General features: G+C 55.0%; 6 protein-coding genes across 6 annotated transcripts; 2 read left to right on the top strand and 4 right to left on the bottom strand.

The window, feature by feature from the left end:
- Nucleotides 1–3,650: 3,650 nt before the first annotated feature.
- Nucleotides 3,651–4,268, bottom strand: CkaCkLH20_01949 (uncharacterized protein; the record flags this gene model as incomplete). The annotated part of the gene is made up of 1 exon (XM_038884668.1): nt 3,651–4,268. One exon carries the CDS (start codon nt 4,266–4,268, stop codon nt 3,651–3,653), a length of 618 nt encoding a protein of 205 aa, XP_038750368.1.
- Nucleotides 4,269–8,663: 4,395 nt separating this feature from the next.
- Nucleotides 8,664–9,749, top strand: CkaCkLH20_01948 (uncharacterized protein; the record flags this gene model as incomplete). The annotated part of the gene is made up of 1 exon (XM_038884667.1): nt 8,664–9,749. One exon carries the CDS (start codon nt 8,664–8,666, stop codon nt 9,747–9,749), a length of 1,086 nt encoding a protein of 361 aa, XP_038750367.1.
- A 906-nt stretch (nt 9,750–10,655) lies between these two features.
- On the bottom strand, nt 10,656–15,417 carry CkaCkLH20_01947 (uncharacterized protein; the record flags this gene model as incomplete). Its single annotated transcript, XM_038884666.1, has 3 exons — nt 10,656–12,242; nt 13,485–14,645; nt 14,698–15,417. The coding sequence occupies 3 exons, from the start codon at nt 15,415–15,417 to the stop codon at nt 10,656–10,658; spliced, it is 3,468 nt and encodes a 1,155-aa protein (XP_038750366.1).
- Nucleotides 15,418–15,835: 418 nt separating this feature from the next.
- CkaCkLH20_01946 (helicase associated domain-containing protein) lies at nt 15,836–18,853 on the bottom strand (the record flags this gene model as incomplete). Its single annotated transcript, XM_038884665.1, has 1 exon — nt 15,836–18,853. One exon carries the CDS (start codon nt 18,851–18,853, stop codon nt 15,836–15,838), a length of 3,018 nt encoding a protein of 1,005 aa, XP_038750365.1.
- Nucleotides 18,854–19,409: 556 nt separating this feature from the next.
- CkaCkLH20_01945 (DnaJ domain-containing protein) lies at nt 19,410–20,717 on the top strand (the record flags this gene model as incomplete). Its single annotated transcript, XM_038884664.1, has 2 exons — nt 19,410–19,585; nt 19,646–20,717. 2 exons carry the CDS (start codon nt 19,410–19,412, stop codon nt 20,715–20,717), a joined length of 1,248 nt encoding a protein of 415 aa, XP_038750364.1.
- A 1,071-nt stretch (nt 20,718–21,788) lies between these two features.
- Nucleotides 21,789–24,364, bottom strand: CkaCkLH20_01944 (uncharacterized protein; the record flags this gene model as incomplete). Its single annotated transcript, XM_038884663.1, has 2 exons — nt 21,789–22,189; nt 22,246–24,364. The coding sequence occupies 2 exons, from the start codon at nt 24,362–24,364 to the stop codon at nt 21,789–21,791; spliced, it is 2,520 nt and encodes an 839-aa protein (XP_038750363.1).
- Between the last annotated feature and the right edge of the window lie 1,730 nt (nt 24,365–26,094).

The raw sequence follows: 26,094 nt of genomic DNA, 5'->3' as shown, positions 1-26,094 counted from the left end.
CCCCCCCCCCCCCCCCCCCCCCCCCGGCCCCCCCCCCCCCCCCCCCCCCCCCCCCCCCCCCCCCCCCCCCCCCCCCCCCCCCCCCCCATGACGGTGACGGGTTGGATGTCAAAAGACGCCAGAAGTTACTTGCGTATGTTCGGTATCGAAGAAGGGGGTCGAGGGTTCGGAAGGTTCTTCAGAGTCGTTTTGTGAACGTAGTCTGAAGGTACCTGGAAAACCCAATGGCAGACGCCATTTACCCGTATGAGTCCATGATTCGTGATGCCCGAGGGAAGGTCTGTTGGCCTATCTGTCAGGTTATTGGGAGAGTGCGATCTGTAGTGAAGAGAAGAGATTACCCGCCCCTGCGGTGTGAGCTGAACCTAGGGTAACACAACTGCCTTGGCGTGACGTAGTTCACATGCTGACTGCATAAAGCTCGTACACACGTTTTGGCTGGAGAGTCGGACGCGCGTGAAGGAAGAGCGGATGGTTTCGATTATTCTTTCTTTCGCAGCCTTACCAAGATGTCGAATCTCTCATCCGTACTACCGTCCTCGCAACGTCGACCTCAGAATCTACATTTGCGTCCCGGGTAAACTACGACAAAGCAATCGTTGAGCCTCTGCGATGGGCTTCACTTTTGATCAGTGTAGCCAGATACCGGCTTCTCTCAAGCCGTATGGCGACATATCGGGACTAGGGGTAAGTCAACACCGTTTGAACCAAGATCAGTGAGCTAACATCCGGCCCTAGGTTGTGCTTGGATTCGTCTTAAGCGCCTGGCTGACTATTCTCATACTCATCGCATACTACTTTTTCGCTTTCGACCCGGACCTGGATCCCTCCCGAGATACCGGTGAACAAACCTTGTCCGCGACCTATTCATACAAGCCGAATCCGCTCGATGTTCTGATAGCTAGATTCACACAACGTCTGCGGAGTCGGAAGTCCTTTGAAGGAAGCTTGGTTGAGAGCGCGTTCCATAAGGTTAGCCTGTATAGTCTTGCGGGAACTCCTCGAACGCATGCTTACCTCTAGCCCTCAAAGTGTATTCTCTCCCTCGCCGATGCGCAGCTGGTTACAGGCTTCTCCATACTCATAAGCGGCTACTGGGCGTTGAGACATGGCGAAGGGCTGTCCACATATCATTGGCAACTGCTTGTGTTTTTAGCATGGTTTTCGACCATCACCCACCTTTCAGCTCTTACGTTTCTGCGAGGCTATCTCGCGGTACATCCAGCAGGACGTGCCTGGCGGGTCTTTATGATGTTTTCACTCCTGGTTCTTCTTTTCGTGGGGTTTATCCCCACTGGTCACTTTGAGTACCTTGAGTACTACGAAGGCAGCTTCCCTGCTCGGTCTATTGACTTGGGCCAAGCCATATATCCGGAGAGCTGCGACAATTTTGGGGACTTCAGTCAGTCATACTACTCGACGTACTCGCAGCCTGCCACATTGACGCTTAAGGACTGCAATATCTCCGGAAACCCAGTCTTTCGGATTGGAACCTCCTTTAACCACAGTTCTTTTACAGACATATTACCCTCGGGCCCAATCACAGTCCTGAAAGAGTCTCCCGCGGTGTGTTTCTTCAAAGGTCACATGGCCACATCCAGCCATGCCTTTGTATCCATGGTTTCGTCCCTTCTCCTGCTAGTATATGGTTATCTCATCCGAACCATAAAGCTTTTTGAAGGCCCTAGTAAGATGATCTCTATGCGCATACAAGATGGGCTAGATCGTGGGTATGAGGCCCTGATGGGGGTGTGGCAACGGAGACTGAGCCGAACCAAGGCTAGGGGAGCCATTATAGTAGCATCACTTTGCCTGCCTCTCCAAACCTCAATCTTCTGTACTGTACGGGTGTTTATTCAATTATATACATCTATGTTTACAGAGGTATGATTTTCAAACCAGCATATTCTGACGCTAATAGCTGACATAAACTACAAAGGTCTTCTCTGTTGTACTCTCTGCGATCTGGAGTACTCTCAAGATTGTGGGGTTAAGGGAACGCAACGATACGAAGGAGGATAATGAGTGGACGTTTGGTCAGGTTATTCCGATTGCTCTACTGTTAAGCTCTGTGGTCCCCATATTTGAGTTATCCCATAGGTCTCTGGTTTCCGACATGTCAAGTAAGTCCCGATCTCTATTTTGATGCATAAAGCCCGGCTCAAAATATACTCTAACCACATCGTTGCGTTACTTCCAGGCATGCATGCAAGCCCAAGCCGGCTCTCCCATTCATATCATGCTGCCGAACACGCTCATCTGCCGCATCAGTCCAGGTCGAACGCCGTTAGTGCGTTGGACATAGCTCTTTCAGATAGGCATATTGACCGGTGGCATCCGAGTGCCGGTGGCTCTGTGGGAACCTGTAAGTACCGGGATCGATTGATGAACTGCCTGAACCTCTGACAATTCGCGTAAGTACGCTGACTGATATGGTGGTCTTTACGAGATAGCCTATACAGAACTACCGACAAACACAGAATCGATTTCTAATGAGCTGAGTCATCTCAGTAACATAGAAATCCATCAAACGCCTCTGACAAAGATCCTGGCTCGCCTCGTTCTCGAAAGCTCCAACGCACATAGTAGAGCATGGTCAACCTCCTTGGTTTTCATTCTCAGCGGTCCATTCGTTTTTGCTATTTTGCAACTTCTGAACGCATTGGGGATTACTATTGATGATCCCACTTCCAATTTGGTGGATGTTGCAAAAATTCTTGGTTCTCTCTTATGCTTTGTTCAGACCCATCTCTATCTTCGATTCTACGTCGGGCGAATTCGCAACTCCAAGGTGCGAAATTCAACTGCCGTTTTTCTTACCCTTGTAATCATGTGCGCATCAATATGCTCCATCCTATTTCAACTTCTAGGGGAGACAATTCTGGGAGGCATATGCTTGCAGTTCATTGTCGCTCTCCTTGGGGCAGTAGACGATTTTCGAAGTTTAAACAAACATCATTCTATAGGTGGGGAGCCGGACCGAAATATAAACAGTGGCTGAATCATTTCGAGATACACTAGGACTTAATACATTGAAACTCTACCCTTGTTTATGTTGATAACTTCTCTTTTCGACAGGAAGGACTGATACTATTGCGTTAAACACGTCAATGCCTTCGTTTTGCCTAATGATGATACACGTAGTGGTATAGACACCTATCGATACAACCCGCCTTGCTCATAGTCTCCCCAGGATCGCCGAGCAAGCTCATTCTTCCGACCATACCCATACATTAAAGCCACCCCAGATATACAACTCAGATAGCAACAGCGAGATAGGTGGGCATGAATAAAATGTATACACACGAGTTTGATATGTTTTTTTTTGCTCATTGTACAGATGGTTGGGTGTTTTGCTCTCCACATCGCGACCCGAGCGAATCGGTCCGTCGTCCCTATCATACATTCTCCCCACCGCTCGTTTTTTGTGTGTATCGAACTCCCGTCGACGTGATGGTACAGAGAGCCAAGGACGCAGTCAAAAACACATCAGAGTCTCCGTTCGTGTCCCGAAACCGGTACGTCAAAATCCCATCCGCCCTCCCTTCCTCATGAACTTTTTCAACCCAGCAACCGCAGCTTCCTCAGGCAGAGGAACCGTGCAAGCTCGTCCTGCCCATGAACCCCAAATATTCAAGTCCTCCCGCTCCTCACAACTCGCCCCGGAAAAGCATCTCCTTACGACGGGCGCGGTCCTCGCGGGCCTTGGTGCGGATGGCGCCCCAGCGCTCCTTGACGGCGTCGAGCTTCTTGGCCAGGCGCTCCTTGTGCTCGCGGGGCGCGGGGGTGCAGATGGTGATGAACATCTCGGAGCAGTCGAACTTGCGCGCGAGGGCGGTGACGCTCCAGGTGACGGGGTCCTCGTTGCGCAGGCGGCGGATCTCGGCGACGTCGTCCTTGGTGAGGTGGTAGCGCGGGTTGGAGCCGCGGGAGGGCACGTTGAGGGCCGGGGGCAGTTTCGTTTCTGTTGTCGTTTTCGAGGCGGTGGCGGAGGCGGATTTGAAGAGGGCGGAGAGGTTGGCGCGGCGGCGCGGGTCGGTGGAGGGGAGGAACTTGAAGGGGGTGTGCAGGACCGAGGGGGCGGCCGAGGGCGGGTTGACGAGGATGGTGTCGCCCGCGGCGGAGGGCAGGAAGTCCGGGTGAGGGGCGATCTTGAGGGCCTTCTTTGTGCGGGTCGTCGTCTTGTGGCCTCTCCTGGGGACGAGGGTTTTGGTGATCTGTTGGCGGAGGAGGCCGGCCAGGGGACGGGTTAATGTCCTCGCCTCCATTGTCGCGTGTCTTTTGGTTTGTGTCTGGGGAGGAGGGAGAGGGTTCGTCTGGTCGGGTCGGGACGGACCAATTGGCTGAGGGGCGGCACGGCCGGCGTCGCTTCGGGGGAGGGCGGGGAGGCGGCGGTGGTGGTTGGCGGAGGGGTCGGCGGAGGGATTGTCGTGATGCTGCCGTGTGAGCTGAGCTGCCGGACCCTGAGGTGAGTTGACATTGAAGTTTTTCGGACCGTTGGAAATTTGGATTAGGTAAGGTGTGGGGATAGCTGTCCCGAAAGGGAGCTCTCGATGCTTAGCTAAGTGCCGAGTTTCGCCTTATTAGCCAGGCCAACTTTACAGCACGCCGCTTAGGTAAGTCGCCAACGGCGCAGTTGATCACATGATAGGGCACGTGTGATATGCATTGCCGATGCACGGCTTGATCCGAGATGGCGGGGCCTTCGTCCAAGGTTGCCTTGGCTCTCTTTTTCTTGCGCTGCCAGCGCAGCAGCACGAAGCCGGTGACGTCTGCGGTCCAGCCCCCCAACCCCTGATCAGCGGTTGCGGCGGGGAGGAACTGTGAGGAGTCTTGCCTCGTTTTTTCCAACAACTCCCTTCCGAAAGGCTAAAACCTGCGGTAAAAATGCAGAAAGCGATGCGCGACGCGGGAAGAGCGGGATTTCGGAAACGCAAAAGACATCACTCTCTTACGGTCGGCTCGTTTCAAAGCTTGTTTGTTGTTAGTTGGTCAACAACGGCTTTTTAGCACCTGCAACCGCGGCGCGGCGAGGTCGGCGAACTGGGAGCAGTTGATTCTGCCGTCCCGTGTTTCTATCTTTGGGTGACATATCCCTGTGCTGGGTGGTTACTGCGGCACGGCTTCGCCATTGTTTGGAAAATAGAGAGTCACCATGCTCGCAAAAGTTCCAAAACAGAACTCATTGGAAGAAGTTGGACCCTCGAAAATCGACGTTATGCCATGGAATTGTTCATGCAGAATCCAGGTGACGTGCCTCGTAGGGCGCCAATCAGGCAGGGCGGGAAGCCCGATTAACACAGGGATTGGAGGGGGGCGCAGTGCATCTTTTTTTTTCACTCTTGTCGCTATCGCGAAGGGGTCCTGGTATGGGAGGGGGTTCGTCATTGCATCGTCGGAGCGGCATTTGACGTAGCATTCTGGGTCTTGGGTATCCGTAGCCCGCCCTGTCCTTCCAGGCCGTCGCATGGAGAAATTATGACGCCGTGGAGACATTTGACAGCGAGGACGGGACCGAGGCTGACGAAAGATGGAAGCGGTAAAGCCAAAGTAGGAAAGGATCTTGGGGGTCGAAGAAGAACCGAAAACAGGGAAGATAGAGTTGGAGTTGGCAGAGCCAAGTTGCTGTTGAGGAGGCATTATTGAGCTAAGGTAGGTCAGGAAGACGGTCGTTGATTTGTTTGTGTTGGCGGCTTTCTTTTCGTCTGAACAGGGAACGCCCCTCTGCGTCGTTTATTCGATGGAAGCTTCGTTTTACGGGGCCTTGCAGTCTTGCTCCGGACTCTCTGAAGGGATCCGGGGTTGAATGAGTTTACTTCAGACGGGGTTGGCCACATCATCTCCGGGTCCCGGTCCAAGGAGCCTGTGGAGATGGACGGTGGGAGCTGGAGCGCCGCGGTTTTGGTTGCTTGAGAGATGCGCGAGTCAATGGACCGTCATCCCTGGATGAGAAGAGTCACTTTCTCCTGCCATGCCTTCTGATGTCGCATTTCACAACGTGGGCGTGTTTGCTCGGCATGAGACAGGCTCCATATAGAGCGGCCAGAGGATAACAATAGAACCCCGACGAACGCGCGGGTCTGAGACATTGAATCTCTGTGTTCCCTTCGCATAATCGAAAAGAGGGGTCCTCCGGGTCCAACATCGTTCAGCTGGCGAGGGATGACTTGGCGACGGTCGGCCGAAAGAGGCAAGACAGCGGATGAGGTCGAGAGGTGATTATGCCGGCGGGAAAGAGAAAAAGGAAATGAGGTTTCATGGGAAATGGCGAAAAGGAACGAATGAGACAGACAGATCGAGGACGCGTCGAGATGATGAAGAAGAAACGGCCAAGTCGCGTTCCAAACAAATTGCGCCGGCCGAAAACTCACGGACGGTCAGCCCACTTCATCGCCTGGACTCGACACACGCCAGCGGTGCAAGGCGTTGAGTTCGCTTCCCCGCGTATCCATCCGTCATGCTGTGTATGTAAGTGGTGATGAGAGGGCTTGAAAGGGGCGCAGGTTCGACATGGCCAGCTTTGGGCTCATGAATTTGCGCAAAGTATCCGTGGCCAAGAAGAGATATCGATATCTTGGATGTAAGCCGAGAGCGAGAAGCAAGGCCTTCGCAGACAGGTTCCGGGCCAACACGGAGACATCGGAGACTAAAACGAGGGAAATAATTATCTGGCATTCGGGTGTACCCAAAACGCTAACCTTGGGCGACGTGACGGGGTGCCTGAGCTACGGGATGACGGATCGCGCGCTCACGAGATTTGGGCTCGGGATACCTTTGGACGGGTATCTGTGGTGTCGGTTGACAAGACCGAGGGAAGTATACGGATACGTGAGGGTGTACTCTGTACTTGGCGACATGAGATGGTCGATACTTGAAGTGATATGACGGTTTGTGATGGCAGCCAAGTCACTCCCTTCGCGCATCACGTCAATGCCCAAACTCTAAACCACATTACGGGGGTGCGTGATGGGCCCCCTTTCACAAGCTGCACCTGCCAGAGCCAGAGAAGCCCAGGGCGCGCGTTGACTTGACGGGTGAGGTGAGGTGACGGGTGACTTGACCGAGCTAAGAGATGATGTTGTTAGCGGCGGGCAGTAACGAGGTGAGACGGTAGGTATCCGTACCTTAGTAGGAACATCCAGAGAAACAATCCGACGTTAGGTCAAGTACTTCCTAAGAAAATGAAGGTACGCGGCTACAAAAAAGATAAAACTGCTGACGGACGGAAAGCCCGACCAGACGGGAGCTCCTGACAGGAATAATAGCTCGTCCATCTCCTCCCCCTTCCTTCCTCGTCCACCTGATTCCCTCTGCTCCTAAACCTTCTCTCTCTTGTTATCATTTTGTTCCATCTATAACACATCACACAGCATCCGTCTCGTGCCTGTCTGCCTTGCTCAGCACAAACAGCCGATCGACAGCGCCTGTGACCTCGTCGCCTACTATTTTCATCCAGCTAATAGCCGGGGTAACCAAAAAAGAGGCACTCACTCCACCAACCAACCACCAAGAACACCGACCGCCGACCACCACGTCGACCCAGCAAGGCACAGCACCACACATGAGAGAATAGCCTAGGCCTGGCCCGTCCATCAGCATACCCCGTCAGCCAGACTCGCCGAACCACACGGCACGCTGCAAGCAGGGGCACGCAGCATCAACCGCCAATCTGATTGCGAGTCGTTTCCGCCGTTGCGTCACTCCGTCCCCAGCTTCGTCAGTCAGGGACCTGCAAGAAACATCAAGGAGGAGCGCGAATTTTCACTCTTCCCGTCGGCATCCATACCTTAGCCTTAGCTTCGTTCGGCCCCTCATTCCTCGCCTCACTGAAAACCGTCGACTGGGCGTGGACCCTTCTTTTTGCGACCAAGAACTCAGAGGAGACACGACGACTATCAGAGACAGACAAGAACACTTGCGGGAAAACACCAGAAACGGCACTACAGCTGTGACACCTGACTTGATTCCTTCGTTCTGTCTTGTCGGCAACCAACGAACGCCCGTGTAAATCATCCCATTCTCCTCGATCGGCTAGCCCCCATCCAATTCCTATCCTGCACGCAGGGGAGCTGCGCCCATTGCGAGCATTGCAGGCCACTCACTTCTCGGCCCTTTCTGCCTTCGTCCTTCGTCGCCTTTCTGGTACTCTGGTATGTACATCTCGATAATATCATTCGCGCCCCTCATCCCCCCCAGCTGCCGTTTGACTGTTAAGCACTCGACCTGCATCGGTTCTGCTGCCGGGGTTCGTTCGCCGGCCTTGCTGTTGTTGCGTTGTGTTGCTTGCTGCCGCCGCTGATGCTCCTGCGACAATCACCGCATTTGCGCCGCACACCCCCAAAAACCCCTTCCACTTTCCCCTTCCCTTGCTTGACCCGAAAAGGGCGAATCGCGGGAATCGACGTCAGGGTCACAGGGTCACCAAGCCAATCTATTGTCCCCCCACCACCTGTTTTCCCAGAATTCGTTCCTGCTCCCCCTCTTCTCCCCGGCCTACATAATAACGTCAAAACGTCAGGGTCCCGGCTTGGAACATTCCCCATAAACTCTGGATCTTTCCACCAGCGCCAGAGACTGAACGCCAAATCAGCAAATCCAGCCATACGACATTCAACGACCGTCAACACTACACACCACCGCAGAAAAACCACACATACATCACGATGAGTCTGAGCTTAGAGCAAACGCCCATCACAGGCGCCAGTGCGGTGTCTCCCCAGAATCCCATCTCTGCAGCCGCCACGAACGTGATAGCTGGCGATGCGACACCACGCGCTTCGAGCCACAATGACACTGAGACGGACAACACCACCAAGAAGGACGTGAAGAGCAAGGTGAAAGGACTTTTTGGAATCGGCAAGAAGAAGGAGGACTCGAATGCTTCCAGCAAATCGTCATCGTCCGCCAAGCCTCAAGCTTCAACTGTCACCAGCAATCCCTCCTTGTCAAGGGACCCCTCCAGAGCGTCCGCGAGGTCTACCACAGCGCACCCGTCGTCGCCAGGCCGTGGCGTTTCGGCCTCACCCCGTGTGCCCTCACCAGCCGGCTCCCAGATTTTTGAGCGAGACGTCGACAACATGTCAATCAAGCCGCAATCGCCCGCCATCCCCTCGCACATCCAGACGGAGAACCACATCCCACCGGTCCTGGACGCATCCTCGGAGGCCATCACGGACGACCACCTTGACCCGGACAGCGTCGAGATCGTCACCCACGCCCAGCACCAGCCCGCCGCCGCTGCCGTCACTGGCGCCAACGGCACCCCGCACCCGCCCGATTCGATGGCTGCCTCATGGACTGAGGAGCTGCGCGCATTCGCCGATCGCGACGACGCGTCGAATTACAACTCGCTCGACAATGCCGACGTACGCAGGCTGAGCTTCATTTCCTTCGCCGATGTCGTGCAGGCCGAGCAGGGCGGCCACGCCGGAGCCGCCGGGTCTCGGGAGTCGGTTCATGTCGCCGGCATGACATCCCTCTCGTCAGTCAACGCCCGATCGCCGTCCCCCATCCGGTCGCCGGTCTCATCGCAGCCGGCCACCTCCCCGCCGACGAGCAACCCCGGCTCTATCAAGGGACTGGAAATGTCCCCGGTCCGGAAGCCCATCGGCAGCCCAATTTCGTCCCATCACACGACCAGCGACGTCAACATTGAGACCATGTCGCAGGCGCTGAGGCGGACAGGAAGCTCGGATCTGAGTGGGGTCCGGAGCTTGCCTACGAGTCCGATTGAGGGACCGTCAAGATGATTTAGACCAAAACGGATGATGAAGCGCAGCAAAAACAGTACAAATTTATCGGTACGGAGTCGGAGGCAAACGGAGAAACCATTGATACCAAAGTGGAAGTTCTATTGCGATTCTTTTTAAACTTCCAGAGAGTCTTTTTTTTTTTTTTTCAAACAGACTGTTTTAAGGCGAGCAGCCAGATTACCCGGGAGGCTGTCTCATAAGTTACCCAAGGAGGGAATGTCGTCAGATTGCGTCATGTTTCCGTCGTTCATCCTACGTTTTTGGGAGTTGGGTTAGGAAAGAATTGAACGTTTTTGCTGTCGCTGATGTAAACCAAAGTGACTGATCTCGAAAGGACGCGCTATTATTGACAGCTCTCGTGTGACAAGATCCAGAGCCATCAACACAACTTTACACACACTATTTGCATGGTTCCGAGGACGATCTCGTCAATTGAACTGTCTCCTCGGGACTCAGCGATCACTACGCGCTCAGCTTCAAAGCAGACATCCTGATAACCCGGAATCTACGTATGCTTCGCCACGTGAGAGTCTCACGGTGCTATGTTATCCATGTTGAACGCTCCAATGAAGACGCCCAGGGTATGAACCAAAACAAACTTCAACTCATGACACGGATACGGAGACGTTCGCCTCGGCGCGCATCACGCATACCTGACAAGCAACTTCATCGCGGCTTCTGGTTGGAAAAACCCCACTCCACTCCACTCCACCGGCTTGCCAACAGTCACCGGCTTGAGTGTTTTGCTGCCCTTCACTAACCAGCCACAACGATTCACACACAGGCCGGGAGGTTCAGTGCAGCTTAGGTATGACATGGTAAGGTCCAGATCTAGTGCAGATGTGCCGCAATTCGAATGTATATCTATCAGGGTTTTGTATATTGGATCACTACATAGTAAATCTAGAAATGTCCTTGACTGGACGTATGTAAAGCGCTCTGAGTAGCCAGGAAATTGTGAAAGGATTTTAGGACAGCTGACATCTGCTCCTGGCGTTCACCGATATGAGAAAGATTGGGAAGCTCGAGGGCCTCGGCCGAGCCCAATCGCGGATCAAACATCTCCAACTTTCTTAACCCTCTTGACTCTGTGAAGTAGTCTGTCTTCCTTCCGAGGCGGTCTCGGCGAGGGTCTCGATCTTGTAGTTCTCGGATCAGCTCTCGAGCATCCTCCTTCGTCATCTCTCGGCGCGCCTCTCCGTCGGGAACCGTCGCGAGGACCCTCACTGTGGGTGCCTCGAAGAAGACGCTGAGCGCGTGCTCGACGTCCCGTTCCGAGTTGGCGTAATACTGCATACAGTTGAGAACCCGATACGTCAGCGGGACGTATTCTGCCGCGGTGAAGAGGCCGAACCACTCCCTCAGAGCCTCTACGGAGATCTTGGGACCGCCGCGTACCCCATACAAGTGCGCGAAGAGTATATCGAAATTGTCCACATCCTGGTTGCGGTTCCCAACAGCCATTTTGGCGAGCTGCGCTGCGATCAGCTCTCTGACTAGAAGGCTATCTCGGTGTTCCTCAAGTAAAAGCGCCAAGAGCTGTTCGCTACAGTTCAATTCAAGCGCATCAGATTGTTCGTTGGGGCCCGAATACGGTCTTGTGTTGAGAATGTTGCCTATGAACCTCTTCAAGATCTCGAAATCCGCCTGCTTCTCAATAAAAAAGTCTATTGTCGGTGAGCAGTTGTCGAGGGCGTACCACATCACAGATTCTGCGACTGTAGCAGCTGGACTTTTCTCAAAAAGCAGTTCCAAAATCCTTCGAGTTGTGCGAATATCCCGTCTCTCAGCCGCGGTGATAAACACGTCGCTTACCAATTTTGCACTGTAGACTGCCGACCTCGCCACAGCTTCGGTGATCCTGATTTCTGGACAGTGCTCGAAGAGCAGCTTGAGAATCTCGTCTCCATGTTCACCGCTATTTCCGGCTGCATGCACAAAGACCCTCTCAGATGGCTCGAAATCCCTGAATCTGTCGAGCAGCGCCTTCAAAATGTCGTGTCCGCATACGGGATTGGTGTCCGCTGACACGAAGAGGTCCTCAGAGGGAAGTATATCATTGACTTCGAGCTGATCCAAAAGTAACACGACGAGGTTGGTGTTGTACAACTGAGGGTCAGACATTACCGTCTCGAGGGTATTCCAAGATACGGGAAGCGATTTGCCTTTCTCAACGAGGAAGGAAAGCATATCAAATGATTGGTTCAAGCCTTCTCGTTTGGGGCTAACGGCTTTTGCAAGCATCTTTGTTGTGATTTCCATGTCCGGGTCGTTCTTCATCAGAAGTTTCAGAAACGTGGCTTTCCTGGACCCGCTGCTCATTAGGGACTCGTAAGTTTCACGGCGAACCGGAATCCCTTTCTTGTGGCTCAGTAGCAACTTGGCAATTGCACGATGTCCACCGCGTACAGCCTCATCAAGAGCTGATTCGCCAGTTGGGCCGCTGAGGATGCTGGGATTGGCGTCATGCTCGAGTAGCACTTCAACAACCTTCGCACTTCCACAGCTCGTGGCAAGATGGAGAAGTGAATACCCAAAGTCAAAGGAATGACCGATTGCATGTCCATCGCTTTGAGATACATCGCTTTCGAGGTCGCTGTCGGAATAATCGTTCTCGAACCAAATGCTCCCGAGTTTGTTGTTTTGGAGCGAACGGCCAGGATCGCTTGCGTCTTTTTCTTGACTCCGGAAATTGATATCGATCACATTTTCCTGAGATAGAAACTTCTCAGCCACAAACTCAAGGTCGAGGAAACAACACATCCCAATCACTTGGAATATTCTTGTTGATCCAGACAGTCTACTCTTTTGCCCTCCAACGAGCCAGGACTCTTGTCTGATTAGGTCGGCCTGAAGCAAGTCCAGAGTGTCGTCGTACAGCGCCTCCTTCTCGTCGACGCCGAGTGAATTGTAATGCATATGCCACTGTTTCCTGGCATAATTGCGGATGAATGGATATCTATAAGATTGAGTTGTGCTGCCTGGTACTGAAAGCGCCCGAAGACATGCAAAGGTCATCGTTTTTTGTGATACGGGCGACTGGAATCTACCACGCCAATTCCCTTCTGGCTTGTTGTGAGTCAAGAATTCTCGAACTGTTTGATGCGTGAACACTAGAGTCTTCTGATTCTGCCTGTTCTTAGGCAACATACGTTTGTGATAACGTTGGAAGGAACGCCGAGATGAATTTCCGAAGGAAGATGCGGATGAATTGTCGGAGGAAGATGCAGATGAACTGTCGGATAAAGATGCAGATGAATCGTCGGACGAAGATCTGGACGAATCGTCGGATAACTTTTTGTTGGACGAAGTGACAACAAGAAACCCGGTCAAATTTGCCACAACACTTTCGAACCCCTTCTGCCATGTACTGTCTCTGAATTCGCGGAGTGATTTGTACGGCGTTGTGTGGAGAGCCGCCGCGAGTGCCTCATTGGCTTCTAGGAGTGTGAGTGGCCGATTCGCGGCGAGTAGTACATGGAAGAGCGCATCAGTCTTGCGCCGATCCGATGAATTCTTGTTCAAGACGTGCTCGTACATGTCCGAAACTTCGGTCGGTAATTCGTCGAATAGGGCTTTAACGTCCAAAGGTCGACTGTAGTCGCTTGGGCTATCCGCTATTATGCGGAATACAAGATGTAGCCATAGATAGGAACGGTTCTGCATTTTTTTGAGTCGATTTGATGTCTCTAGGCGGTCTTTTGGCTTGAAACGGTGAGGTAGGTTGCGGACTTTCTCGTCGATGACTAGGTCGATTTCCCGGTTGATGTCGTCACTCTTGTCGCTCCCATCGAATCGTACATAAGCGGAACGGCTGTCAACAGCTGATGATAGCGTCTCGAATAGATACTCAATAGTGTCATAAGGTCGACTAGTGACGATGAAACGCAAGTTGAGAATGGAGGAACGTGGCCCGTCTCCGTAAAACCGCTTGAGAAGATCAACAAACTTTGTTCTCTCGTGCGTCTCACACTCATCCAAGGCATCGATCAAGCATACGACGTCGCCGATATTCTCAGACCCCACACAGTCAAGCAGAATATCCCAAAGCGGCTGATGAGCAGTCCCGAAGTGTTGGCCTGCGTTCTTGTAGGCCGCTTTGGCTTTCTTGATAAGCTCTCCAGACTCATCTTGTACGAATATTTGATGCAGAATGGCAGAGAGTGCGGCGGCGCAAGTTGTCCGTCTCTCGTAACCGTCCTTGAAGAAGAAATAGCAGACGGTGGACGTCGAAGCGGTGGTGGGAAGCCAGTGCTCATCGATGAGAGCTCGTGACAGCACAGACTTTCCGCACCCAGGCCCGGCTGAGACCCAGAGCAGGCTGGACTGATTGCTATCGCGCCAACGAAGAAATCGAGGGTCTTGGAAGAACCATTCGCAAGTGCCTTTTGTTCTCGTAGGGTTGAAGTCGTTCTTGTATCCTTCATGATCAGCGAACAGTCGTTCCAGAATACTCTGTTCTGTTTCATCTTCGTATTGCTGACGAGTTGTGACAAGAGCTGCATGAATGTGCTCAAGTATTTCCCGTGATTTGAGTATTTCGGAGATTTGAGTTTCCCATTTTTCTTCGGCGTTTTGCTTCTGTGTCTGATCCAAGTAGATACGGCATTGTTGATCAACTCTGTTGACGTTTTCCGCTTTACCTTCCCATGCGGTTCCATCAATGACATTGACCCAGGCACGAGACCGCTGTCGAAGTGATAGATGACAAACGACGCGGGCTTGGTACTCGATGATCATGGAATACAGGTTGGTGACAAGATCAACGAAGTCTTTTGAATTTGTTTCGGTAGATGCTGAAGTTTCGTACATCTTCCAGAACACCTGGACTCGTGTAACCGACTCGAGGCCCTCGAGCATAGCCTCATTGAGATCAGTCCCAACGGTCAAAAGCTAAAATTGTTAGAATTCTTGGAACAACCATGGCTTGATACTTGAAACTTACGGGTATGAAGATTGAAATCGCGGACCAAGCCAAAGCTGCGCATGGCTGGGCGCTGACGGCAGTCTTCACAACGCCGTCCGTCCATACGAGAAACTTAGCCAGCTTCTCGATCTGCCCTCGAACTTTGACGCTTCTTCCCCGCACTTCGAACTTCCATTGTTTTGCTTCTCTTTCAGCCTGTAGCCCCTCGACAACTGAAGCGACGGAATCGGAACTCGTCAGCGTGTCGGCGGTTGAACCAGGAAGGAGATGATCGGCGTAGGCCGCAGCAAGGTCCGGTTCTCGTTCTTGGAGCAGTCGGTAAGCTGCTTTCCATAGGCTGTTCGGGTCGTCCAGAGATTGAGCGGCCGCTGCGGCTTCGTCCTCTGGAGTGACATCGACAGGTGTCGTGGTGACGAGGTCTTGGGCATGATCTGATGCAATGACCGACGGCATAGCATCGTTTGGCTCAGGCATCGGGGCGTGGCTGAGAGACGGAGCATCTTGACCAGCTGTGCCAGGCTGGGTGTCTTGGTCAATCGACACAAGTTGACTGCATTGCTGAACCGTGGTCGACTGAGTGTCCTGCCCAGTCGTGACAGACTGCGCAGATCCATGATCAGCGGCAGCCTGAACCGGCGTGCTGGACCTTGAAGACGCAGGCGAAGAGTTCGCCGAAGGTTTGTCGTGATCTCTCTTGAAAGTCCCCCGAAGGAGGGCCTTGAAGCGTTTGCCTGCCATCCTCGGTGTTGGGGAGCTTCCGGACGGCCTTCGATATTCAGCTTGATCGTGGGTTTGGAAGAGAAGTCGGGCATTGCTGACGGAAGGCTGAGAGCCTGATGGCACCGAGCGGAGAAGCTGGTAAAGCTGGCGATTCCAAAGCCTGGAAAGGTGGTCAGGGGTGTTATGCAAGGCAGTCGCAGATGCAGCCAGAAACGGAAACCACAAGCTGACGTTTGGTTGGTCTGAAGGACTTTGGCAAGAGGTGCATTTCGGGGCACTGCTACCAGTCAACTATTTTGTCAGCCAGGAGGAAGCTTGACGGTGAGAACAACGCCTCGAATCAACATGGGAATCGTGCGGGAACATGGAGTTTTTGGAACCAAGATATTCATTCAAATTATCCTTCTCATTTACCACAAGCCGTAGCCACTCTTCATTACCTATCATAATTGCGACTCTTAGGCATCTTCTTCTCCTCCAACGCCTCAACATCCCCCTTCTTATAGAAATGCGGCGCCAGCTCCGCCAGCCACTTCGGCTCGATGGGCATACAGCTACGCATGTACTCCTTGGTCGTCTGCACCAGCTCAAAGTACACCAACATCCTGACGGGCGGGTCGATGCCCATGAGCACGGAGCTGGGATGCACGTACACCGTGGCGTTCTTCTTGACGGTGCGGTACGAGTCGCCGCTCCGCTGCAGACGCGCCGCGTTGGGGAAGAAGCCCGCTGTCAGCGCGCGCTTGATGGGCGGGAGGTTCGACGAGCCGCACGTCGACGGGGATACCTCGACGCGCTCGCAGAGCTTGGCGAGCTGGTCGCGCACGTCGCGCGCGCGGGTCAGGGAGCGCTGCTGGAGGAAGTTCTCGCGGGACCAGATGGGCGAGTAGTCGCTGTCGACCCACTGGTTCCAGATGTTCAGCAGCGTGAGGTGGTCGCCGCCCTCCTTGATCGTGAAGCGGGCTCGGGCGCTGTCGGCGTGGATCTTCTTGTCCTTGGGCCGGAAGAAGAGCGCTGAAGCTTCGCTGAGCATGGAGACGACGGAGAGGACCTCCTCCACGCAGCCCTCCTTGTCGGCGGCGAGAACGGCCTTGGCGAGCATGGGATCCGTGGGGAACTCGGCCATTTGACGGCCCATCTTTGTCAGTTCGCCCTTGTGGTTGAGGGCTTGGAGGGCGAAGAGGTTGTTGAGGGCGCCGATGAGGGCCTCGGTTGGTGGCGGGTCCATGAACTCGAAGTCGAGCAGCTCGTTGATGCCAAGAGACTTCAACTGCAGAACAACGCCGTTGAGATTTGTGCGTTGGATTTCGGGCATCGGCGACTCATCCATCTCGTTCATGTAGGCGAACTTGGTATATAGACGGAAGCATTTTCCGGGACCGACACGACCTGCACGACCACTTCGCTGGTTTGCCGAGGCGCGGGAGCAGGGAGTTACGACAAGGTTCTCCATGCCTGTTGCCGGATTGTAAACGTTTTCCTTGACGAAGCCTGGATCGATGACATATACGATGCCGTCGATTGTAAGAGACGTCTCTGCGATATTGGTGGCCAGAACGACCTTGCGTGCGCCTTCTGGGGTTGGTTCGAAGATCTTGGCCTGTAGCTCAGAGGGCAAGTTGGCATAAATCGGGCAGATGACGAGCTCTTTTACGCGATTTCCGAGCTTTTTGGCCGTGTCGGCTATTTGTTGCTCTGCGGCATCGATCTCGTCCTGACCTGTGAGGAAGACGAGAATATCTCCTTTTCCTTGCGTTGTGTGAATCTGGAAAACTGTGGTGATCGCTGCCGCAAGGTAGTTGGCTTCCGGTGCAGGCGTGTAGTAAATATCCACAGGGTATCTTCGACCCGGGATGTTGTAGATAGGGGCGTCGTCGAAGTAGGCGGCGAACTTCTCGGCGTTCATGGTGGCGGACGAAATAAGGAGTTTCAGATCAGGCCGTTCCCTAGCCAAATCCTTGACCAGCGCCAATAAGATATCCGTATGCACCGTTCTCTCGTGGGCCTCGTCGATCATGATAGCTGAGTATCCGGCAAGATCCGGTTCCGTCATGAATTCTCGCAGCAACATGCCGTCGGTCATGTACTTCAGAATGGTCTTGTCGCTGGTGTTGTCCTCGAAACGAATCGAGTATCCGACCTCCTGACCGACCTTGACGCCTACCTCATCCGCCACACGCGCGGCAACAGACATGGCGGCGACTCGACGGGGCTGCGTACAACCGACTTTCATGCCGTTCTTGGTGTATCCCGCCTCGTGCAAGTACTGCGGCAGCTGCGTCGTCTTTCCGGAACCCGTTTCACCAACGATGACCAAAATCTGGTATTTCTCCATCGCCTCGAGGAAGTCGTCGCGGTACGCATAGATAGGCAGGCTCTTCCTCGTCTCCTGGATCGAAAGCTGCTTCTTCTCCGCCGCCTCGATTTGCGCCGCCAAAAATTGCTGCTCCTTGGTAAGCTTGCCCTCCCCTGGCAAACTCGACCCCAGGTTCCACTTGATATACTGCTCCTCGTCCATCACGTAGGAATAGTCGTCGTTTTCCCTCTCAGCTCGCTGAATCTGCGCTTTCGCCTTGGTCGCCTGCTCCCTTTCCCACTCTTCATGCTCCGTGACGAACTTCTCCTGGCCGTACTCGTCTTTCTCCACGTATCGCTTGTACATGGCATCCTCCTTTCGTTTTCTGTCAATCTTGCCCTTCTCCGTGATGTAGTCCTCGGGGATGTAGTACCCGTCCTTGTGGTCGTCGATCTTGAGTCGCTCCTCCGCTAACCTCAGGATCTCGCGGTTCTTGGCAAACTCGGCAATCTCTCGTTCGGATAACCTCGCGCCGCTCCTAAGCTCCTCATTCTCTTCTGCCACCTGCTTTCGCAGCAAGGCAAGCTTCTCGGCCTCTCTCTTCCCGAGATACATCTGTCGACTCTTCAACCTGAGATCCTCCATCGTCGCCTTTCGGTCCCCCGAGTCCGGCAACTTCCTGCTGTCGCCGCCCTTAGACCTCTTATCATCCTTGTCCTTCAAGCGCTTGGCAAAAGCCTCACGCTCCTCTATATCGCGTTGACGTTCCAGCTCTTCACGCGCGCCGTCCGACAGATCCCCGTCTCGTTCGCGATCTCGGTCGTCGTGGCTGAGCTTGACGCGCTTCGACGCCGACTCCTTGAATTCGGGCTCGTCGTCGGCTTCGACTTCGTCATCCGTGCGGGGCTCCTCGTCCGCCCAGCGGTCGTCGTTGTCGTCGGTGTCTCGTTTGCGGTACTGTTTTGACGGACGGGCCGGTGATCGCGAGCGCGAGCGGCGTCTGGATGTCCTCTCGCCGCGGTCACGGTCGCGATCTCGTTCCCGTTCGCGCGATCGATCGCGGTGGCGCGACTTGTGCTTCTTCTTGTCCTTGACCACCTTCGTAGGGCCGACCTCGTCGTCCTCCATCGGGAGGAAGGCGTACTTCTTCGACGCCATGGCGAATGTCGATTTGGTCGGCTTGTAACAGCACGATCCGTATGCTTCAAACAATAGTACTAGGCGTGGGTTCGAGGGCACCTAAGTAGAGCACAGAGGCTGGCAGCGATGATAGATATGGGAACAGACTCAAGAGACCGGCATTTGGCCTCAAGTTTGACGTGCCTGAACTGGTGGCTTTCTGCATATGGCTGCAGGCACCATGCCGTCTGAACTCAGAGCCCCACAATTTTGACAGTGGGGCGAGTCGCAAACACATTTTGGCCAATCACACATCTCCGATACTAATTCTTATCGGACCTCCCAGCTCCCCTTCTTAACACGTTGGAACTTACATTTTGAACAGCTGCTCTTTGCGCGCCCTCTTTCAGTATCTCTACAAACCTCTCATCCTTCACCAATCCCTCCTCGCACGACGAGTCCTTTCCTTTGAGTCACTCCTTAAGGACTTGGGAATTTTCTGCGAATCTGCTCATACGACGGTGCGTTCTAAGAAAAAAGATTTATCTACTTTACCAACCGCACTTACATCGAATTACATACACCCGGGCCCACGATGTTCTTCCGAGGGGCAGCGCTTTTGCTGCTGCTCCTGTGCCTGTGCCTGGTGCAGGTGGTCCTCTGTGCCGAGGACTACTACAACGTCCTGGGTATCAGCAAGTCCGCCTCCGATCGCGAGATTAAATCGGCCTACCGCAAACTCAGCAAGAAGTACCACCCCGACAAGAACCCGTACGTTTTCGCCCCTCACTCTAACCCGCAGCAACGCCCCGGCTAACGCACTCTCTTCAGCGGCGATGACGGAGCAAAGGACAAATTCGTCGAGGTCTCCGAGGCCTACGAGGCCCTGATCGACCCCGAGACGCGCAAGATCTACGACAAGTACGGCCACGAGGGCCTCGAGCAGCAGGGCGGCGGGGGCGGCCACCGCCACGACCCCTTCGACGTCTTCTCGCGCTTCTTCGGCGGCGGCGGCCACTTCGGCGGCCACGGCCAGCGCCGCGGCCAGGACGTCAACGTCCGCGTCGGCATCTCCCTCCGCGACTTCTACAACGGCATCAACACCGAGTTCCAGTGGGACAAGCAGCACATCTGCGAGGACTGCGACGGCACCGGCAGCGCCGACGGCACCGTCGACACCTGCGGCGTCTGCGGCGGCCGCGGCGTCCGCATCGTCAAGCACCAGCTCGCCCCGGGAATGTTCCAGCAGGTCCAGATGCAGTGCGACGCCTGCGGCGGCCGCGGCCAGGAGATCAAGCACAAGTGCCACACGTGCGGCGGCGCGAGGGTCGTGAGGAAGCCGACGACGGTGCAGCTCAACGTCGCGCGCGGCGCCGGGCGCGACAGCCAGATCGTGTACGAGAACGAGGCGGACGCGAGCCCGGACTACGTCGCCGGCAACCTGGTCGTCACGCTCGCCGAGAAGGAGCCCGAGCTGGAGACGGACAACCCGAGCAGGGTCGACGGCACCTTCTTCCGGCGCAAGGGGGATGACCTGTACTGGACCGAGGTTCTGTCGCTGCGCGAGGCTTGGATGGGAGATTGGACGCGCAACCTGACGCACTTGGACGGGCATGTGGTGAGGCTTGGGAGGGAGAGGGGACAGGTCGTGCAGCCCAGCCATGTGGAGACCGTCAAGGGGGAGGGCATGCCCAAGTACCACGAAGATGGTGACAGCGTGTACCACAAGACGGAGTACGGCAACTTGTTTGTGGATTACGTGGTGGTGCTCCCCGACCAGCTGGAGAGCGGGATGGAGAAGGAGTTTTGGAGTGTGTTCCAGAAGTGGCGCGGCAAGGTGGCGGTCGACCTGCACAAGGACAGTGGCAGGCCAGAGAAGCCTGTGGTGCACGACGAGTTATGATGAGATGCAGATGATGTGTGTGATAGACAAATAGACGGCCGTAATTAAAGAGCACTGAAGAGTGAGATTTCATATAGCGTTTGTAGTGTGATGTGCAGAAAATACCCAGTAATTTTATATCCGTGTCTAACCAGCTCATTCGTAATGTTTTGAAGCGGATTCGTGGATCATGAGATATCGTGTCTAGGTTGCAACATAAGATGTCCTTACATGAGGTATAGGAAAAATGAGAAAAAGCTGAAATGGTCATAAATCGTCGTCATCCGCTCCTTCTCCTCCTTCGTCGTCGGCCGTAACGTTCCTCATCATCGTCAACATCGTCTATCCTACGCTGACCCCCGTGCTGCGCCTCTTGCACTACGCCAACCACATCCTTCAAAAGGCTTTTCCAACTACCACGGCCGCTAATCATGCCTTCAATATCACTTGCAATTTTTTGAACTGCAACATCGTCTGTGCCGCCAACGGCCCACGCTCCGCTTGTATGCCAACCGTTGCCGTCTCGAGGTCGGGATTCAAAGTTGCCTTGTCGCCATTTCATCGCACCATTGCTGCCGTTCAGAGGTCGACCATGAGAGTCGAATCGGTCAGGAAGAACCTCCACTTCGCTTTCAGAATCGACGGGAAACTCCATCCCACGCCTGCGACGGACAAGAGGGTGGTTCGCAATGGGGTCTGATGACGAGCGCCGGCGGTTGAGAACAGGTCGAATGGTGGCTAATTGCTCTTCACTCAGGGTAGGCGGTTTTTCCTCCTCCTTTTCTTCATCGCTTGCATGCTGCTCTTGCTCTCGGTGATGTCGATGCAAAGTCTGCGACGACTTGGGAGACAATGGAATGAAAGTAACGGATTTCGTAGTGGAGTGAGACGTTGCCGGACGTTTGACAGAATCGGCACTCGAGACGGACGATGAAGAAGGTGATAAAGATCGTGAGCGTGGTTGAGATTGCGATCGAGACCGTGAGAGTGACTCAGGCGGCAAGAACTGCTTGACACGCTGTCGCCATTTTACACCATCTGTAATGTGTTAGTCGAAGCCACACAACAGCAAAGATACAAATGAGATAACGATCAGATCGACCCACCCTCAGGACCCAGAGAGACTGGCTGGGCATCTTGCGGTGAGGCGCTACGAGATTTGTCTTCACTCACATGGTCAGGGCCGAACCTCGTTGTCGGCGGCGGACCGCCCGGAGGAGGCCCTCCCGCGGGCGGAGGTGGAGGGTATCCACCGGCGCCGCCTGTGGCCATGGGTGGAGATGGTCCCATCGGCGGTGGTCCCGGCGGGTAGTCTTGGGGATACGGCGGGTACTGGTCCCGAAGATTCGTTGTCGAGATGTTGGGATGCTGAGTGAAGCCCGCGGGGCCGGCTGCCGGAGGTGGGTAGTACGAACCGCCCGATGCGTGTGGGGGCGATGGCGGACGGCTGTAATCGTCGTAGTAGCCATCAGCCCTTGCATCCTCTTCATAGCCTGCAAAGTTGTCAGTCACGGCATATCCAAATCTCGTACATATCAGCAATCCTTACGTCTGCGGTCGCGTTCACGCTCCCTGTTTCTTGGCCGACTCCCGCTGTAGCCCCGGTCTCTGGAACCCCGGTCTCGTGAGTGAGCTCTATCACGTGAAATGGATCTGTCGCGGGAGCGAGATCTTGCGCTTCTCTCCCTTGATCTCCGCTCGTCCTCCTCTTTCTCCTTCTTCTTCTGGTACTGCTTGATTCCGATGGCAGCGGCGCCTGACCCCACTGCCGCTGCCGCCATGTCTCTCAATCGACTCTTGCTCCTCTTCTTCGACGGCTCGGGGTCGTCGTATTCTTCCCGGTGTCGCCGACGTCGCCTCTCGTTCGCTGCAGATTCGTACCCATCATCCGGTGGGTATGGCGGCTCGGACGGCAGCGGAGCAGTTCCGTACTCAACTAAGCCTAGCTCAGTATCAGCGTTGCGTGGCTCCGAGTATAGAGAGCGGGCCTGGGACCTGCTGCGCGACCGACGACGTGAGCGCCGCTCTCGCCTGAGGTCCTCCTCGTACTCCTCATCGCTCAGTTCGCGCTCAATCTCGCGCTCCTTCTTATCCTTGCGGTTCTTGTATATCTTGCTGGCAACACCTCCGGCTAGTCCGGCCGCTGCGATCTCCGCTCCGGTCCTAATGCGCGACTTGGAACGGGAGCGGCTGCGGGACTTGGACTTGGACTTGTTACGGAAGTGTTGTACCAAACCAGCAGCGGCGGCGGTGGCGGCGGCAGCCTTGGCTACGGATCGACTGCGACTCTTGCGGCTACGGCTGCGAGAGCGGGAGACGGAATAGCTTGAGACGGAATGACCTCTGCCTCTGCTTCGTCCACGGTTCATCTCTTCTTTCTCGATCTTATTGCTCTGCATGTACTTGGCAGCCCCCGCTACTGCAAGAGCGGCAGCGGCAATGCCAAGGCCAGTTTTGATCCGGTTGCTGCGGCTGCGAGATCTCGAGCGAGATCCGTGGCGACGGTCATAGTAGTCATCCCCGTAGTTCTCTTCATATGCACTGCGGGCACGCCGGATGATCTCGGTACCTAGACCTCCGAGCGCGGCGCCGGCCAGCACCTTACTTCCGCGGTTGGCGGGGAGCTCACCGTCTCTGTCTCTCCGGCTGGCAGCAAGAGCAGCAATTCCTGCTCCTGCAAGAGCACCCTCGGCGAGATGGCGCTTGTGGTGGTGATCAGAACTGTTGCTTCTCTCACGTCGGATGATGGTCCTCTTGTAGTGATAGTCCTCGTCGTCACTGGCGTAGTCGCGGCCACGTCCGTGGCGGTCGTAGTAGTACTCACGCTCGTCCCGGTGGCGGCCGACAGCTTTAGTCTCACGGCGATAATAGTACTCATCCTCCCGAGGCTCTCGGCGAACCATCTCGCGGGGTTGCTCCCGCTCTCTGAGGACGACGATGTTGGGCTCTTGACGAGGGAGAACAATGGGAGCGGGCGGAGGGGCCTCCTGGACAATGATTTGCTGGGGTTCGGGTGCCTTTTGCCGGATGACGACGGGTTGGGGGATGGGCGGGGGGCTGACGGGTGAGTAATACTCGGTTTCCTTGCGGTACTTCTCGACTTGTTCTCCGCAGTCGTCTCGATATTCCTCAACTCGCTTTTCGACCTTGACGTCGCCATCCTCACGGCGCTCTATGCGCTTGTCCACGACGACCTCGGTGTCATCGTGATGATGATGGTGGTGGTGGTGGTCCCAAGGACCTCTCGAGCGGCGATCCCAGTCACGGTCCCGCTCGACCTCGATGACGCTGCGGGTTTCGTCGAAGCGGCCAGGTCCTCGTTCATAATCCTTTTCGTAAATTGCGCTGCGGGTTTCGCTTCTGTACGGGTCGTATTCTCGCTCGCGCTCGCGCTCAACTACTCGAGTCTCCAAAACCTGGCTCCGGGAATCGAAAGCGGAGCGCGGGCGCTCTGCGTAGGGAAACTCTCCAGAGGTACGCAGCGGATAGGCCGAGTATCGTGATCGACGGTCATCCTCCTCTACCTCGACGCGCTCGCGCTCAACGACACGGCTGGGCGCGACTTTGTAACGGCGAACGGTAGGGGGCTTGTATCCGCCTTCATCGGACGAGAGGGAGTCGGCTCGGTCCCGGTACACGCGGGTCGACTCTCTGTAAACTCCAGCCATCGCTAAATGCGATGGAAGCGAAGACTAACGACGCCGACGCTGGTTTCGGAAGACGGCAGACGAAAGTCAACGGCGAAAAGACTCGCTATGGGCGACTGCAGGCGGGGTTGAACAAAGAATGTGCGATGATGACGGAGGGGTAATGGGCTAGGACGAGCACATATGTATCCGCAACTGAGCCCCTGGTAGTTGGTGTAAGGTGAGGTGAGGTACGTTGCCGATCAATTTATTAGGAGGCTGGTGGGCCACCGTTGTCTCTGGTTGGGTGAATGTAGTCTGTTTGAACGAACAAGCTACACCATTTGGGTGTGTAGAAAGGAGGGAAGTACCCGGGAGAATGGGAAAGAAACGAAGGAGGGCAGTTCGAGAGAGAATAGAAGAGGGAGGGGGGAGGGGAAGAGAAGGGACGGAAAGGAAGCGAAGAGGAGGAGGGGCAGACCAGGCGGGCCACACGGGCGAGAGCGAGTTCAGTCGCAGTGTTGGGCTGAGATTCTGGGATTCTGGAGGCAAGCGGCCCCTCCTCTACTGCGTAAGGTAGGGCCCTTGGAAGGCCCCGGACCAGGGCGTCAAACCACCTCAGAGATGGACGGGACCGGGTGCCCTGCGGCGGTGCCCTCGCGATCCGGCCAAGGTCTGGAAGGGTGTTCCATGTTCATTGTTGCTTCTACCCATGTCTCTGCCTGCTATTTCCATCCATCCTTCACCCAACTCAAACGCTGGACCTCTTTTCTTAGCCCAATTCCATGCCTTTCTTGCTCCTACCAAGGCTAATAAAGTCGTATTTCTGCACCATTGCGTCTCTTTATCTGAGCCAATATATCACCATGGCTTACCAGCCTGCCTAAGGTAGGCCTCACTGTCATCATCCATTCTCACTCCTCCCTCCCTCCCTCCCTCCCTTGCGTCGGCCTCGATTTGACTGACAGCTTCGCGAAGCAACCAGGAAGCATTACGTCATTTGCGCCGACCACACCGAGCGAGGCCACTTCGAGAGAAAAACCAGCATTCGGCACTAACTTATTGTCAGCCAACTGCTATCGCCAAAGTTGGCCACGAGCGAGACATCCGAACAACACCTCTTCTGAAAATCCGTCAGAATACTCTCCCCCGACAGAAAATGGGAGAAAGCTTCCTAGCATCGACCATCATGGCCAAGGCAGCCTTGTGACCAGGCAGACTTCGTGCGGCACGCCATCCGAAGACGAGAGGGTGGGCTGCTCAGGGCAATGACAGGCCGTGACACCCCGACAGGCCTTGTCATCCGCCCCCATCCCTGTCGTCGATGACAGCTGGCCAGAGTGTCTGGGAACCACCCCGCGCCAGGCTTAGACGTCTCTCAACTTACTAGAAGTAGGTATGTACACATGGAAAAACGAGCCGGCAAAAGCCTCGACTTTGCATGGCCGGCCTCATCCGTTAACTCGGTAACGATCTCTGGTTTCTAGAAATAGAGCCAAGCTAAAAGTTCATGGCAGTTCAGACGACTCCCGCTGCGATAGACTCCAAGAGATGCATCGCATTGCTGCGAGAACGCGCCCCGCTCCGTACGCAGCTTAGTGTCGTCATGGCACAGAGGGGCAAGTACAGATGCACCCAATTGCACCGCCTCTCTGCATGTCCAGATTTCCCATTGGAACTCTTCGGGAAGCGCGAAGAACATCGCTCCACCTCCTCCTGCAGCTGCGGGTGCTGAGCCTGGACTCGTGGACGATGGCGAAGATGCAGTCGGA

This window comes from Colletotrichum karsti (assembly GCF_011947395.1).
Source record: "Colletotrichum karsti strain CkLH20 chromosome Unknown Scaffold4, whole genome shotgun sequence".
Lineage (NCBI taxonomy): Eukaryota > Fungi > Ascomycota > Sordariomycetes > Glomerellales > Glomerellaceae > Colletotrichum > Colletotrichum karsti.
The sequence above is the reverse complement of the archived record's forward strand: the minus strand, read 5'-3'. Positions and strand labels throughout refer to the sequence as shown.